At 57.6% G+C, this 16,346-nt stretch overlaps 1 protein-coding gene across 29 annotated transcripts in view; it reads right to left on the bottom strand.

Moving 5' to 3' along the window:
- Nucleotides 1–266: 266 nt before the first annotated feature.
- The window catches only part of CACNA1G (calcium voltage-gated channel subunit alpha1 G), a 61,400-nt gene continuing 45,320 nt past the window's right edge, over nucleotides 267–16,346 (bottom strand). For 4 of the 29 annotated variants that reach the window (XM_036879720.2, XM_036879717.2, XM_036879724.2 and 1 more), the window contains 14 exons: nucleotides 15,836–15,889; nucleotides 10,639–10,790; nucleotides 9,767–9,876; nucleotides 8,935–9,068; nucleotides 8,566–8,636; nucleotides 8,353–8,431; nucleotides 8,136–8,257; nucleotides 7,582–7,935; nucleotides 6,777–6,920; nucleotides 4,743–4,877; nucleotides 2,945–3,122; nucleotides 2,493–2,662; nucleotides 2,209–2,265; nucleotides 267–1,301 (listed from right to left, as the gene is read on the bottom strand). In XM_036879720.2, coding sequence (XP_036735615.2) covers nucleotides 570–1,301; nucleotides 2,209–2,265; nucleotides 2,493–2,662; nucleotides 2,945–3,122; nucleotides 4,743–4,877; nucleotides 6,777–6,920; nucleotides 7,582–7,935; nucleotides 8,136–8,257; nucleotides 8,353–8,431; nucleotides 8,566–8,636; nucleotides 8,935–9,068; nucleotides 9,767–9,876; nucleotides 10,639–10,790; nucleotides 15,836–15,889 — 2,492 coding nt within the window. In that variant the 3' untranslated portion in view covers nucleotides 267–569. Of the gene's footprint in view, nucleotides 1,302–2,208; nucleotides 2,266–2,492; nucleotides 2,663–2,944; nucleotides 3,123–4,742; nucleotides 4,878–6,776; nucleotides 6,921–7,581; nucleotides 7,936–8,135; nucleotides 8,258–8,352; nucleotides 8,432–8,565; nucleotides 8,637–8,934; nucleotides 9,069–9,766; nucleotides 9,877–10,638; nucleotides 10,791–15,835; nucleotides 15,890–16,346 lie in introns of those variants that run through there. The other 25 variants (XM_036879736.2, XM_036879735.2, XM_036879740.2 and 22 more) reach the window with 14 other exon arrangements.

Below are 16,346 nucleotides of genomic sequence, written 5' to 3' on the forward strand. Positions count from 1 at the left end.
GTGATGATGAGGTTCAAGGAGAAAATAAATTACATTACAGTTTCCAAAACGGTTCTCACTCTCCGCCGAAGATGGGCCACCATCAGGGCTGTAATGCACTCGCGGTCCCAGCTTGTGCTTTGCAAGAAGAGGGAATATAACTAGACTGGTTATTTTAGGTTAAAACAGCCAAGAGACAGACGCCTTCGCCTCAGAAATATTCTGAGACACATAAATGTAGAAGGAAACAGGTCTCTTCAGTCACAAAATGTCGTACATCCCGCATATACTAGATTCAATTAATTTAATAAAATAGAATATACATAGAGATTCTGCACAAACGTATTGCTTTCTCCCAACAGCTCCTGGTGTCAGGAGCCTCAGCAGCACTGGGCTTCTGTCCTTCTGCTGGGAGCCAGGGCTGCTGCCTTAAACTCTGGAAATCCTCCTGCCAGTGCCCAGTGCCAGTGAGGTGGGGAGGAGCGCCTCCTTGGTGTCCGTAGGGAACTTTTTTCAGGTATATAGCCCAGGAGGAGGAGCTAGGATTCGGCACCCAGTGGAAAAAGGTGAGTGGAAGTGTGGGGCAGGGCTCAGGGGTCCAGATCTGCTGGGTCAGAGGATAAACCGGAGAGACTCAGCACGTCTTTCTTTGGGGAAGGCGAGGCAGCCATGCTGTCAGCGGGGCCAGAGGCCGAGAGATCCTTGGAGTCGCTGGATGGAGCCCTCCTCCGGAGGCAGACGCCAGAGCTGGGTGGTGGCCTAGAGCCCTGGCCCTCTGGGGGGTCTATGGAGATACTGGGCGGGCTGAGTTTTTTCTTGGGCCTGCTCCCAGGCCCCCCAAGTGGCTGGCCCCGGAGGCTAGAGGGGTCAGGGCCCAGGCGGGGTTGGGAGCCACTGTCCAAGCAGCTGACTGCAATGGAGTGCCTCCTCTGTTCATCCAGCCAGGATGCAGGCCGGTGGCAGCTGTGGGCCTCCACGCTGTAGCACTTCTTCAGGTCCCGTGGGGGTGGGGGCTCCTCCTGGCTGATGATGGGCAGGAGGTCTCCCGAAATCCAGCTCATCTCCGTGTCCAGCTCTAAGCTGCTTCTGGTCTCTGGTGGGCCCTTTGCCCAGGTGAGTTCTGGGCCTGCGCAGGGGGCTGGCAGGGGCATGTGCTTCGAGATCTTGCTCTGGCTGTGGGATTGCTGCTGCATCTGGGTGCTCAAGTGGCCCCAGAAGGAGGAGGCTCGGGCCAGAGACGGGGAGGGCCCACTCACCTCTGACAGCAGGTCTTCTCGGCTGCCCAGGCCCTGAACATCCAGGGAATCAGTCCTTATTGCTGCCTGTAGTGGGTGGGGAGATGGCTCAGCCTGGGGTACTTCCTTCACTGTGGACTATCCCACTTGTCAAGACAGATAACTCCTTCCCCCGACTCCTTGAAGCTGCAGAACCACCCTGAGGAGTGTCCATATTTGCTCTTATTGGGAGATGGGGGCCATGAGCATCCTGACCGCCATTGTTCACCATGCCTCCTCCCCAACCCTTTCCCTGTGCCTGCAAGGAATTACTATCTGAAGTTCCCAACCTCTAGGATACAAGAAAGCACTGGGCCAGCTCTCCTCCTCAGCTGGCGCCTTCACGACTCCTAGCCTTTGCATAAACTATTTCTTTGGCTTTAAATAGCCTTCCTGATTGGCAAGCACCCCTCAACTTTATGGGCCCAATAGTAATGCCATTCCCAAGTAAAGCTGACTCCTTCCTCGTCTTGCTCCCTGCTGTACCACAACCATAATTATCCTGGCATCTGTGACCTGTTCCTGCAATGATTAGATGGCATGTATGTCTCTGATTAGACCGTGAGCTCCAGAGGTAGGAGCTGTCTCATTTGTCTGTGTTCCTGGTGCCAGGCACACAGAAGCTGCTCAGTGAATATTTGCAGAATGGATGAGGACTGTGCCTGTTCCCCCAGGTGCATGGGATTGAGTGGATTCTCATGCGGCCAGGCTCACACATAAGGGCACACATGGCCCAGGATGTGGCTCTGTCACAGTGGGGGATGACAAGCCCCACCTGGCTGTATGAGCCTCTGCTTTGTGCCCTTGGACTATGGGCTTTGGAAGGTGGGCCCTGGGCTTGGCCAAAGGTGGAGGCACCTAAAACATGTCTTGTGCCCCTTAGGTAGGTCAAGTACAGAGAACTATTGGGAGGCAGCTCTGGGTTGGAGAAAGGAAGTCCAGAGACATGTTCTACCTCCAACTTGACGTGTGTCCCTGGGCAGTCACGGCCCCTCTCTGGTCTCCAGGCCTCCTCAGTGAAGCAAGAGAGGAGTGTGCAAACAGCAAGAAGGCACAGACCAGTTCTGCTGTGCCTGGTATTGTCCCTGGTACCTAGAACTGACTCTGGTACATCACTGGCAAACAGTAAATGTTTGTTGGAAGAATGAATGTGGCAACCTTGGTCATCCCCAACAGCCTAGGATTCCCAGCAGAGAGGCCAGTGCCCACGCCTATGCCCACCTGTCCACACCTGCTCACCTGGCGCCTGAGTGGCCTCTGAGCCAAAGGGGAGCGGCCCGGCGGAGGCAGCTGAGGGATGGTACCCCAGGCGGGAGCTCTGTGGGGCTGGAGCAGATGTGGTGCTTCTTGGGGAAGCAGTAGGATGTAGCTGGTGTCTGCTGGCTGGGAGTGAATGGATAAGACCGAGCCTGTGGGAGGGGATGCGGGAGGGGACGGGAGGAGAGAGAGGAGCTGGAGGGTCAGCCGGTCTGGCTCCCACCTGAGTCCACTCCCTTCTACTCTCGCTCCCTCTCAGGACCTCTACCCTCACTCCATGACCCTCAACCTGGATGGAAAGCCACCACTCCCCTCTTCAGGCTGGGCCTCCTCCTCTTTTGCTGCCTCATTCCCCACCCCAGGTCAGGACTGGACTTAAGCAAGGATGGGGCCTCCCTAAGCGAGCCAAGAGGGCCTGCCCCCAGCCTTGGTACCTGACTGAGCTTTGGGGAGCCCCCAGCCCCCGTGTCCCAGGGGCCCCTCGGCAGTGCTCCCATCCCGGCACATGTAGCTGTCGTTCGGCAGAGAGTGTGTTCGACTGACCGCGGACTTGCGCACAGCCAGCAGGTCTGGCCCCAGCGTGAGGGGCACTCCTTTGGGGTGGGGTTCCATCTGCAAAGGGCACAGAGGAGGGAAGTGAGAGGAAGGGGGTGCATCTGGATTGGGTAACCAAGGGAGAGCTGGACAGCAGAACCAGAACCCCTCCCCGAACAAAGTGGTGATGGGGTGAGTATAGCCAGGGAGAAGGGGCAGACACATGGATGAGGCCTCCACACACAGAGAGGAGGTCGGGGGAGGAGGCCCTGCCCCTAGAACACTATCCAGACCTATCACCTCAGAGCTTCCCGGTGGGGTGGGGGCGGGAAGGAGATGTCCAAAGGAGGGAGAGCAGCCCCCCCATCCCTAGCCCTGTAGGTGAGAAAAGAGCTAATTCCTGAGGCCCCATGGAGAGGCTCTGAGGCAGCACAGTGGAGGACTGACAGCTAACAGCATCCCCTTCTCAGAGTGGGAGTGGGGTGGGACCCACTGAGTGAGCAGGGCACGCGACACCCGGGCCTGCCTGCAGAGCAGGGGCTGTGTCACCACCCAGTTCTTTAAGGCGCTGGCACTGGGTATGGGCTGGGTTAATGTGGGTTGAATGACAGATGACCACTAGGGGGATGTCACAGCCAGCTCCCCAACCTGTCTCTCCCACCTTTAATTATACAGGGACTCCCGTGGGTGGGGGTTGAGGGGCAAGGCCTGAGTACTGCGGACTCAGATCTTCCCTTGCTGAACAGACTAGGGGTGGGAGTGAGTTTTTTAAATGTATTTGAAAGGTGAGCAGTGATCAGCTTTTGACCCCAGTTGGAAGGAACCAAGGTTTGCTCCCAAGAGATTTCTCCATGTCCCTGTGACCCCCTTCCTCCTGGAGGTCCCCTGTACTCTCCATCCCTACTTCTCAGAGGCTGTACAGCTCCTGTACCCAGGCAGGCCCAGCCAGCTAAGCAGCCCCAGAAGGCCCAGGAGCGGCTGTGCTGGAAGACGATCTGGACCCTCCGCTTCCCCTCTCAGCCAGCAACCCCGAGACCCCTAGGTACCCCCAGCTGAACTCTGCTGTGAGGAAGGGCCCGGTCCCTTCTTAGGCCTCAAGAAGAGAGGGAAGACAGGGAGGAGGGGGCTGCTCGCAGTCAGAGGCCCTGGGGGCCAGGCAGGGGTGGAGAAGCTGTCAAAACATGAAGAAGGCCCCCAGGATACAGGGACACAAGGAGACAGTGACGGAGGAGACAGGGACAGCACCCCAGCGGAGCAGGGCATGGTGGTGGCACAGAGATGTGGCTTTCACCCACTACATGGTGGCAAATGGCTCATGTTGGGGGGAGGCGGGAGGAGATGGGAAGGGAGGGAGGGGAAGGGCTGGCTTGCACAGGCTCCAAATACAGAGACTGACTCTGCATCCAGGCAGGCTGTTTGGTCAGCTGCCTGATGCCACCTCTGTTTTGGGGCTGTGTCACCCCTGGGTGTCTGCATTAACTCTTTCACAGCTGCTGCCCCTGGGCCCTTCTGGCCGAGGCTCCAGTACAATCTCATTTGATTCCTTCCTCCACAGAGGGGACCTGAAAGACCTCGCAAAGCCTAGGGCACTGGGTGGGGCCTGGTGGCAGAGTGAGAGGAGGGCAGGGATCTGGAGCCCTGCAGCCAGCCCAGCCCCTGGGGAGGCCGGGGGAGCAGTAAGGGGCTGTGTGTATGTACATTGCTCTCCAGGGCACTAAGTAAGAGTGTGTGAGTGTCATCAGGCAAAGGGTCATCCGTCAGAGCTAGAGAGCAGGACGGTTCAGACACAATCTCTGACGTCAGAGACAGAGCCTCCATCTCAGCTAGAGGGATCTAGATAGGGAGAGAGATGATCAGGCATAAGAAACCAGGACAGTGCACACTCCCGCGTGTGTGCACACACACATGCACACGCACACGCACTCGTGCACACACAGAGCCAGCTCCCCTTTCCCCCTTTGCACAAAGCCAGGGAGAAAAGCCCTCCCTTTTCTCTTCCCACCCCTTTCCCAAGTAAACTGACAGTGCCTCCCCCCGCCTCCCCCACCGCCCCACTTCAAACCCCTGCTCTGATCAGAGAGGCTGCAGCAGGCACCAAAGAGCCAGAGCAAACACCGACAAAGCGAGGAGACACAGAAACATATTCTAAAGATACCCCAGGAAACTTAACAGCCCCCTCCCACACTACCACCACCCAGGGAGGGAGCGGGGAGTGGGGAGGGCTCCCGACTCTCATAAAGATGATACCAGAGGGGAAAAAAAAAACGAAGAAAGGCCAGCAAAGCGCCTCTCTGCTCTCAGCACAGACAAGAGCGGCGTGGGGGGTGCTAGGGACAAAGCCGCCAATCTGACGACTGTTTTCTGCCTATTCTCTATGCTTCCAAAAGCCTAGCAGGACTTGGCCTGCCCCCAGATTCTGGCTTCTCCCCTCCCAAGGCCTCCCCCGCCTGCAGGCAGCAAGCCGCCCTCTTTAGATTGGCTTCTGGGAGATGCTCTCCTCCTGCTGGCTGAACTGAGCACACTTGGGTGGGCTGCCACACAATTGCTGGCTCGCTGGGACCTGCAGGGGGCTTCAGTGCTCCTAGGACCCAGGGAGAGAGTGGGGTTATCCCTCCTGGACCAGCTAGCTGCCCTGATCATCTGCTCATCACATTCTCTCTTCTCCCAACGCCTTTCCCAATGAGCCTTCTTCAGGACAGGAGGCCCCAGGAAGGGATTTGCTCTTCCCCCGATCATTCTAGGTCACTGCCAGGCTCAGGCCACTACAGCCTATCCGAGACTGCATTTCAACAAGAAGTCAGGAACCCTAGAGGCAAGGTCGCTTCCCATCTACCTGCCCGCTCCTCCACCCTAAGGGCCCACAGAACACTGTCTCCAGCGACACCTGTCTCCTTGCCTCCACTCCAGGCCTGCGGGGGCTTCCCTGCAGCCCCTGACCCAGGAGGAGGGATGGTGGGGTGCTCTGCCAAGTGGAGGGGGTCAAGGGCAGCCAGACAGGTTTCAAGGGGAGAAGCAGGGGTCAGGACAATCCCAGAAAGCAGAAGACTCCCCTTTTAGATGGCACTAGGGAAGAAAAATACGTGGCGCTGTGGGAAGAGGCTGGGCTTGGAGAGGAGACCAAGTCCTATTTCACACAAGGTGCCCAGAACCCGCTCCCAGCTGGGGCCTTCCGTCCCCTCTCAGGACCAGTCAGAAACTACTGGTACTGACAGTATTCACCATGCCTAGTGGGCTGCACGGCTTAACAAGCCACCGAACAGAGGACTTGGGGGTGGGCACTGGACATAGAGAAGAAGCAGACTTGGGCCTAAGACATGTCGAGGGTCCCCTGGCTACCCCCAGAGGCCCTGCTCCCCTCAGTCTGGCACCTTGCTCCCTCTGCCCACTAAGGTCCCACTGCCAACTTGTCATCTACCCCATCCTCTCCTTCTCTTCCAGATTCTTTCTTTCGAACGCCCTCTCTAGACCTCTCCTCCATCCAGCCTTCTCCCTTGGAAGTGCAGTCTCAGCATCTCTACCTTCCAACCATGTGCTCCAGGGGTTGAGCTCAGCCTGGAAGAACCCCTGGCTGCTTCCTGCCAACCCCGAAGCTGAACTGAAGCCCTCAGGCTGCTCTCTGTCCAGATACCCAGTGGGCAGGAAACACCCCCACCCCCAGAAGCACAGCACAGCATGGCACAGCCCAGCATCGTGGCGGGGGGTGGGGGGTGCACAGCACGGGGGCACATTAACCTGTGGGTCGGAGCCACCCGGGCTGCGGGTTGGAGGGAAGGCAGAGGGCTGGCCCCCTGGGCCTGCCAGCTCATCCATCAGCTTCAGCTCCCCGTCCAGGGAGCCCTGGATCAGCAGGGATATGGTGTCAAACAGCTGTCTGTCCTGGGGAGGACCAACCCCGTGGGGGAGCCGGGGAGTCAGGGGAGTGGGGTCACAAGGGCAGTGAGGGGAAGTAGTGTGGGGGTTGGCAAGAGACGGAGGAAAGGAGAGGAGAACACATGGACACACACAGAACAAAGGGACAAGAGAGGATGAGGAGGGTGGGAGGAGAGATGTGTAGGAGGAGGAATGAAATGCAAGAGAGAGGATGTGAAGAGCCCACGGGGCCAGAGGGATGAGGAAAGTGAAGACAAGGAAAGGATCAAGAGGTGGAATCAGGCAGGTGGAAGGGAGGGAATGAAACAGGTTCAGCAATTGGACAAGGGTAAGAAGGAAACAGGAAGGAAACAGAGAACTTAGCCTTGAAACTCAGAGCCAGGAAGGGGAGGCCAGGCTGGAGGCACAGGGGACGAGCGAGCCAGCACACGTGCTGGGGGCCTGCTGTGGGGTGGCCCTGGACAGCAAGTGTGCGGGCAGCCGCCTCAGGACGGGCTGGGGACTGGGCACCCCTCTGCATCCAGGCAGCAGGGGCAGGAGGATGCAGGCGGACCTCTGGGGTCGCCCGTGCTGCCCACTTCCCACGCACCACCCATCAAGCCACTGGCCACCCGAGCGTCCGCCCCGCCCTCACGCCTCCCTGCAGCAGGGGCAGGTGTTTGCTCACCATGGAGTGCTCCAGGGAGAAGCGGGAGGCTGCTCTGGCAGGGCCTGCGGCATGCGGGGCCCCAGGCTTGGGGCTCTCGGGGCTCTCGGGGCCCTCGACCCCAGGCCAGAGGAAGGGGCTGCCCAGCGGCGAGGGGGACTGCGGGCTGAGGATCTTCATCTCCAGCTCCAGCTCCGCCTCCAGCTCGGCCTCCTCCTTGGCCTCCTTGTTGCTCTCCTCCAGGTGCTTCATGAGCACGGCGATCACCACATTGACCAGCACGAACTGGGCTGTCAGCACGAAGGACACGAAGTACATGGGGGAGATGACCGTGTTGTAGCAGGTAGACTCCTGGTCACAGTCCCGGAGGGTGTCCTGGGGGCAGAAGCGCGGTAGACGCTGTCCTGGGGAGTGTGAGCCGGGGCATGTTCTGGGGAGAGGAAGCTCCCAGGGTGCTGGCAGGGCTTTTATTCACAGCCAGGTCACCCTGCCCAGGCGTCTTGGCTCATGAGGTGGGGCTGTTTCCGTGGGTCCACGCCAGCCTGGGGAGGGCCGCTGCCGCCGTGGGCTCTCACCTTCATAATGCCGTTCCAGTTGTCGCCTGTGGAAACTCGGAAGAGGGTCAGGAAGGCCATGCCAAAGTTCCGAAAGGTGGCATGTCGGCCCAGGCCCTCACAGGGGTGTGTCTCGTCACACTCTGGGGGAGAGGGAAGGAAGGGGAGAGGCCCTAGTTAGTCCAGGAGCCCCAGGGTCTCCAGGCCCGGCTCCTCCCCCCTCCTCACCCAGACTCACCCAGGTCTCCAAAGAGCTCCACGCCCAGAGCTGCAAAGATGAAAAACAACAACATGAAGAGGAGTCCCAGGTTCCCCACCTGGAAAAGAGGAGAAGAAATGCAGGAGGTGCAGCTGCATCTCCCAGCCAGCTTCCCTGGGCTCCCCCACCCCTTTGGAAAGCATCCCTCCTCCCTGAGAGGCCCCATTCCACCCACCCCCACCTTCCAGCTACCTGGGGCAGGGCCTGCATCACCGTGTCCAGCAGCGCCCTCATGCCCACAGCCATCTTCAGCAGCTTTAGCACTGCGAAACAGGACAAGTCGTGAGCCGGCCCCTCTGGGTCCCAGATCACACAGCTGGTGGGGCCAGGGCCTGAGCCAGGGCTGGGGTGGGTAGGACGGCCAGCCCCGGCCAGCCAGGAAGCCACAGCTCCACCCCCACCCTCAGCACCACCCCCAGCCTTCCCCTTTGGCAGAGGCTGGGAGAAAGATCCATGGGAACACCCACACCCAAGTTCCCTGCCAGCCACAGAGCTGACTATCCCCCGCTGGGCCGGTCCCCCTGGGAGGATGCTGTGGTGGGCAGGCAGGCAGGCACTCACCTCGGGCGATGCGCAGTACCCTCATGATGCGGATGATGGTAGGGTTGATGGGCAGTGAGGCATTGACCTCGATCTCCTCCAGCGTGATGCCCATGATGGACAGCAGCACGATGGCCAGGTCCAACTGGTTCCACCTGGAAAGCCCAGGACATGCTCCCTCAGTGGGGGCAGGGGCGCTGCGGAGGAGGGGCAGTCATAGCAGCACAAGTGGCCACAGCAAGGAGGGTGGAGGTCAGCCAGTCCAGCCTCCTCATCCTACAGGGAAGGCGTGGCTTGTCAGCAGTCACACCCTGTAGTTGGTGGCCCAGGCAGGGCTTGGACTTTAGCTTGCGGGTTTTTCATTTTTATTCATTTGCTTTTTATTTAGCACTCATATGGTGTTTACTATGTGCCAGACACCGTTTTAAGGGCTTTACAAATAGGAACTCATAATCTTCACAACTCTGTGATGTAGATACTATTATTATCTCCTATCTCACAGATGAAGAAATTGAGGCACAGAGAGGTTAAGTAACTTACCCAAGGTCACCAGATTCTAGGTGGTGGAGCCAGGATTCGAATCTGGTCCAAGCATTCTGGCTCCATCTGTGCTCTTTAGCACCGTTCTAGGCAACATTGATTTCCAGCTGCCAATGTTCCCCAGGCCCTGTCTTGTCAAGTTCCCTCCTTTCCCTCCCATCTCCCAGGTCATGGGTGCCCCCACCCTTGCCCCACTGTCAGCCCTGGATGGGCCCTAGAGTGGAGGCTGAACCTCAGGAATCAAAAAAGGCCTTCAGGTGCTAGACCCTCTGGGTGTTTCCCCATTCCCCCACACCCCTACCCTCTCTGTTACCTGTCCTGGAAGAACCGACGGAAGCCAAAGGCTACAAGTTTGAAAACTGACTCCAAGACAAAGATGACAGTGAAGATGTAGTTGCAGATCTTCAGAGCCTCGTCCAGGATCTGGCAGAGCCAAGGGCGAGATCAGGGTTTCCTAAGGCCCAGGGACTACATGCGACCCTCCCCCTCCATCACACCTCCCAGGTCTGGGGAACAGGGGAGTCTACGTGTACCTTTCTTCTCTGTTCCTGCCATGATGGCTGACAATCGGCCACCACTCCAGGATAGAGTAGGGCCCTCATTCAATGTATGATCCAAACTTTGTGCTAAAGGAGCTCTCTCCTTGAGAGATGGTGAGGAGACCACATGAGAACATGCTGGAAAGCACAGAATGCTATAACCTGGGAGGAGCCTTGTGCATTACCATTTCAATACCCCCATTTTACAGATGAGGAAACTGAGGCCTGGGGCAGCCTACAGAGGCTGTTCTGAGAAGTGGGCAAGATCACTGGTGAGTATTGGAGCTGGATATATACTAGAATCTAAACTCCAGAAGTGTAGGCACCAGTCTGTTTTCTTTACTCTCAATGGTCCAGAGCCCTAGCAAATAGTAGGCACTCAATAAATATTTGTCGAGGGAAGAAATCAGGTCCTCCACTTCCTAGCTGTGTGGACTTGATCTAGTCAATTAACCTCTCTGAACCTCAGGGTCCTCATCTGTTAAACAAGATGATACCCACCTCCAAGAGTCACTCCAATGAGTCCAAGAAGAACCCCTGTAGAGTGCCCAGCACTCCAGGGGTGTCTGGCTCAGGCTGAGTTAGCTTCACCCCTGCAGCCCCAGAGCTGGAGGCAGGGCCCAGATATCTGGTCACGCACTCCTACCTGGGGCTGCTGGTAGTGCTCCATGGCCATGGTGACCACATTCAGCCCAATGACACCCGTGATGAAGAGATCCAGGTAGTGGCTGGTACACAAGTGGTGGACGAGGAGCCGGAGGCGGGAGTAGTCCGAGTAGTAGGGTTTGCACTGGGCTTCTGGGGGGAGGTAGGGGGAGAGCAGAGTGGCCATGGGCTCTGCTGCCTGCACCGCCTCCACCCACAGTCCCTCACAGCCACCAGCCTCTAACACCAGAGCTGAACCATTCTAGGGTCATCTGCATCCTCACCCTCCACACATCGCCCTTCTCGGGGCAGGGGGGATGCGGGGGGAGCTCTCTCAGGGTCTCCTCTTCCAAGCATTTGTTCTACCAGCTATAGTCAGGTGCAGAAGGGGTCAGGACATGCAGAGCTCCCCGCCCACATTAGACACTAGGTGAGCCCCTCTCCGAGGCAGCCTCCAAAATCCACCAGCCCCTCATAATGCCCTTGACTCGGTCTTCCGCAGTGAGGCCAGATCAATAAGATGAAAAGCAACTGGTCTTATCAGGCTCAGAGGAAGCTCCATCAACAGAGCGGCGAAGGCCCTTGCTCTTTCACCAAGCTCAGCCCCTCGAGGGGAGCAGAGGAGATTACACAGAGCTGGGATCTGGAGATAAAACCAGAGATGGAAAATTCGACATCTTCTTGGCTGGCTGCACTGACCCACCCAGAGGGCCTCTGGGGGGCAGGGCCTGGGCCTCCTGCACCCTCATGTGCAGGAGGGCAGAAAGAAGGCCACAGGGCTCTGCTCTGACCCAGACTCATCCAGGAGGGCCCCACCGGAAGGACTCACCCAGTTTCTAATGAGGGACTGCCCAGCCTGCTCCTGGGTGTCAGGGCAGCATTAAACTGCAGGCTGGGCTGGAAGCACTGTCTGAGATCTGTCAGAGGCATAATATTTCTCTTGTAATTAGTGAACCACTTAGTTATAAAAATCATGGTGCCAGAAGGTTGGCCTGCTAAGCAGGCAGAATGAATCCGGGGGCAGGAGATTACAGGGGGCCCCTCCTCCAGGTGCTGAGGAAAGGCTAGGCCACACTGGGGCCAGATATCATCTGGAGGTGGTTGACAGATTGGTCCCCTAGGTAGCCACAAAGAAAGAAGAGGCTCCCCATGGGGAGGCTTGGGGTAGCCTCAGGTCCCAGACAGCCCTTCCCCCTCTGGAAGTAGAGGGCAGAAGCCAGCTAGCAAGGGCTGCAGCCTCTGAGGCCTACGCCAGGGGTGGCTGGCTCAGGGGTGGCAGGAAGCATTGGGTCCAGGCCAGCTCAGATATAACTGTCCTTTCCCATGCAGAGGAGTATTTAACAGAGAGGTAAACTGAGGCAGGAAGCGGCCCACAGTGGGCCCCGACCAAAGGCAGAAGGAAGAAGACAGCCCACGAGCTGCCACTCTCCAACATCAACCTTGAGGTGTGGATAACCAAGAGGCAGACGTCCTGAATGTTCTGGCGCACCACAGGGCATGTGAGGCCATTTTTTGTTTCCAGAGATAGGCCAGGCAACTGTGGGTTCATTTGCCCGGCAGCCATCCTGACCCCCAGGAAGATGGGGGTGAAGCAGCCTGGGACAGGGGACAACATGAGGCCACGGGTCATCCACACAGCGATCGTGGAGAGGGTGGACCAGGCGAGCCGGGCCATTTCCTTCCTTCCTTCAGTACCCACAAGGATCAGAGGGCGCTAGTCGCCCTGCGACGCCTTAGCAGCTGGAACTCTTTCTCTGCATTAATCTCCATAAGTGCCGAGAGCACCGATCCCATTATGCTAAAATATGAATGGAGAATTAACTAAAATGTTTGAATACAATTAGGTTAGAAAAAGCGACTCCTTATTAGCCCCATTATTAGCTGAGGCAATGCAGAGGAGAGGTTGGGAGAGTCCCCCCTCCTCTGTCACCCCAGTCAGACGGTATAGGCAGCCCCAGGCCAGATGGAGCTGCTGCAGCCACCTCTGCCTTCCGGCCTTGCTCTAGCAGTCGGAGGGGCAGGCAGGCTGGGATTCAGCCAGGGACCCTTCTCCAAGCAGCCCAGAGGGAAGGACAATTGCCGCAGGGCATCTGCTCAGAGCTGCAGTCCCAGGTCCCTGAGGTTTGTACAAATGCCCCTTCGCTCAGCGCCCACCCCAGACCAGCAGGTGCCCAGATTGCCAGAAACCTCCCATTAGAGAAAAGGCCCAGTGAATACCATGGCCAACCTGATCAGCATCTCCTTGGCCAGCCCCTCTGCTTTACAGAGGGAAAGAATGAGGCCCAGCTAAAGGCAAGTCATCTGCACTCTGTGAGGCAGTGACCCAGCCAGGACCCAAACTCCCAGCCCAAGTCTCTCACCAGCTGCCAGAAGGGTTTAGATGCAAGGCCTGTGGGCTTTGGCCCAGAGGGTGCCCTCGAGGGGGTTGCCCAAAGGCTCTAGCTGTTGGGCTCTGGGTGAGGCCACCCCCTCACTGCACCTAGACCTCAGTTCTCTAGGCAGCACCTGGGAGGGGCCTTGAGCGGTCTGCTGCTCTGAGCTCTCCTGCCGCAGCCTGGGAGGGGCCTTGACTGGCAGTCACTGATGTGTCGGCAGCCCCGGTCCCATCACTCCTACCACCAGTAGGAGCTGCCTTAGGCAGAGAAAATATCAGAGTCAGATAGTGGGGAGAAGGGCACCCGCAGGCCTGCCCAGCCCCTAGTCAGAGGCAGGAGCAGAGGAGGGGCAAGAGGGGACGCGAGGCTGTGAGTGAAGCAACAGGCATGGTGAGTTAGTGGGGTCACTGGGAGCCCAAGGCACAGCTAGGACGGAGGGTTTGCAAAGGAGAATGACAGGGAGTAGGCAGAAGGCAGGGTCACTCCCAGGGACGCAGGCCTCCTCAGCAGAGGCCACTGTGGCCAGGCCTGATCATTGGGTCCCCAAGGAAGGAGAGAGGGTGAGTAGAGATAGGTGCCACCAGAGGCCAAGGGGAGTGGAATCAGTGCTGGAGGCACTTGGGGTTGACCTGGCTGCCAGCAGCCTGGTTTCTCCCTCCACTTGGAAGCTGGGCTGGACGCAAGTGTGCAGTCAGGCCCATTCCCCTGATAACCAAAGACCTTTCCCTTGGGTCTGGCTGTGCCCCTCCTGCAGGGCACAGCACAGGGTGAAACAGCACTAACAGGGAGGTGTGGTGCAGGTTTGGTTCCAGCAGCCCCAGAGTAGGGGGTGTGACTTGAGCCCCACCATGCTGTGGGGTAAACCAGAGCATCACCATCACCAAAATGCAGATGCCCAGGCCCTACCCCAGACCATACATGAGAATTCCTAGGGTGGGGCTCAGGAATCTGCTTTACTATGCTCTCTGGGTGATTCACACACACACCAGTGTGTGAAAAGCTCTAGTTCAGACCACACAGAACACCAGGTTTGGGAAAGAGGGCTGTGGGGGTGATCTGAGCCACTGTTCCTGGTCTCTGAGCCTTCATTACCTACTGCAAAGCTAAGACACACAATCATGATCAGTGTACATACTGGCATGTGCCAATAGGAGCACAGCAGATGCCCCCAGAATGGGGTGTGGTGGAAGAGTAATGAGAGGGCTTAGCGTTGAGTGTGTGTTTTGGGAGGAGTTCTTGGGGGCCAAAGAGTCTGCCTGCGTTGATTCTTGGTGGAGAAGCCTCTGTGAGCCAGCCCTATGCTAGGGTGGTATTTTGGGATGAGTGTGTACGTGTGGACACTTCCGTCAACAGACCAGGTGAACCCATAAGGGAAAAGCTCAAGATCACTTCCTCCTACCCACTCCTCATCCCCTAATAACACATCAGGGATTTGTAAAACAGCCTGACACAGAGACGGGGGAAGCAGGCAGTCCAGACACAACCCAGCTGGAGCCTCCTGAGCCCCCAGGCAGGTGGTCTTGCAATGCCAAACGGCATAGCTCGGCACCAGGGGACAGGAGACATCGATCCACCCAGGGCCTCGAGGACGACCTCCCCAATGGTGGCTCAGGGGTGTTCCCTGGGTGGGTCCCTGAGCCCCCACGGAACATGTAGCCCAACATCCACTGGGCAGCGTCTGCCGGAGTCTGGCTTCTGGGGAGTGTGGAATAGCAGAGAAAGGTGCGGCCCCATGGTTCCCAGCCTGACGTCCCGAGCCCTCAGCAGCCTGAGAAGGCAGCCACGTGGGGGTTATTACATTCTTTTTTAGTATTTCTAAAAGCTTGAAAGAAATCATACATATGCCTGTGTTAAGACCCCACAGATTAATTTAATGGCAAAATGGTCTTTCTTTGCTATCATTCAGTGTGAAACTTCTGTAGCTCAGAAGCTGATTAGCAATCAGATGTACCTTTGATTAGTAAAAAGAGTGAAACAAAGTCATTATTGAAGTGCTCTTAACCTCAAAGACAGTCTTTTAAAATGTGGGGTCTTTTGACAGGGCTCTTGGGGATGAACAGATTGGGAACCACCAGACGGAGACATCAGAGGGTGTGACCAGGCCCCACAGCCCTGTCACAGATTCTCTGAACCTCTGAACCTTCATCCGGGGTTACAGTGCTGGGGAGCAAGGGCCAGAGGATCAGGAAAGGGCAGGCAGGATGTTGGGGGGATGCTCCCCAGGGACGCGGCTCTTGAAGAGAAGAACCCAACTCACTCCCAAATCTTTGGCTTTTGGGGGCGAAGTTTGTGGCTGACTCAGGCTTCTGATTCCCAATTCCTGCTGTTTGTAGCGATGACGTGGCCATCGCGATTACTTGACTATTAAAGAGTCTGTTCAATTATTCATTGTTACATTTTTAAAACAAATCCTTTCCCTCTCTGCTCCTCTCATCCTGCTTGCTTGGATCAAAGTCGCTCCTTCAGACAAAAGGAGCAGGGGAGATTTGCAGCTGTAATAATCGAATGGTGTGACACAGGAGGAGGAGCCGGAGTGGGAAAGGCTGCAGGGGCTGGGGAGCTCCCACCTCGGAGGCCTTGCCAGAGACGGGGGGCCCTCGGAGAAGTGTTGGAGGGAGGGGCACTCAGCAGAGCACAGGCCTTTGGGATGACACGGAGCCCAGCGCCCCAGTGACTCTTGCCCCTCACCCCAAGGGGATAGAGTCAGTGAGCCACGGAGAGCAAGCAAAGAGTATGTCCCCACATCATGAGGTGGGCCTGGGGAAAGGCAGGGCCTGACCACCCCCGGGCCACGCCTGGAACCCATAACCCCAGACGCAGTACCTGGCGCCGCGCTGGCTGAGCTGCCGGAAGCAATTACATCGTCCAGCATTAGATCTAAAAGAACGAAACACGACATTGGTCACTGGCCGGACCAGGTGGGCTGGGCAGGGCCCCCTCAGCAGCTGGCTCCCCCTCAGCTCTGACCCTCACTCTGCCTGTGAATGGGGTGTGCTGGGCATGGGTGGCTGGTCCTAAATGTCCAGTTCTAAACTCGGGGCACAGGGTACTCGAGGAAGATGGGCAATTGGGCCAGCTTGTCAGGGTCACAGGGGCAGGGAGCTGGAGGCATGGGGAGGGACAGCAGACTGTCATCAGAACAGACGTTCACTCCTACCCGCACCACAGTCTCAGCAGCACCTGAGATGGCTACAGACCCCAGAAGGGGAGCCAGCTGGTCAGGCAGGGCCACAAGTGCCTCCTGCCAAAATAATTCCATCTGCAGATGCCCTGCTGAGAAGGCAGACTGTAAAGGGTGGGGGTGGACGGAACAGGGGTGAGAGCTTGGCTGCTG

This window comes from Manis pentadactyla, chromosome 4 (assembly GCF_030020395.1).
Source record: "Manis pentadactyla isolate mManPen7 chromosome 4, mManPen7.hap1, whole genome shotgun sequence".
NCBI lineage: Eukaryota > Metazoa > Chordata > Mammalia > Pholidota > Manidae > Manis > Manis pentadactyla.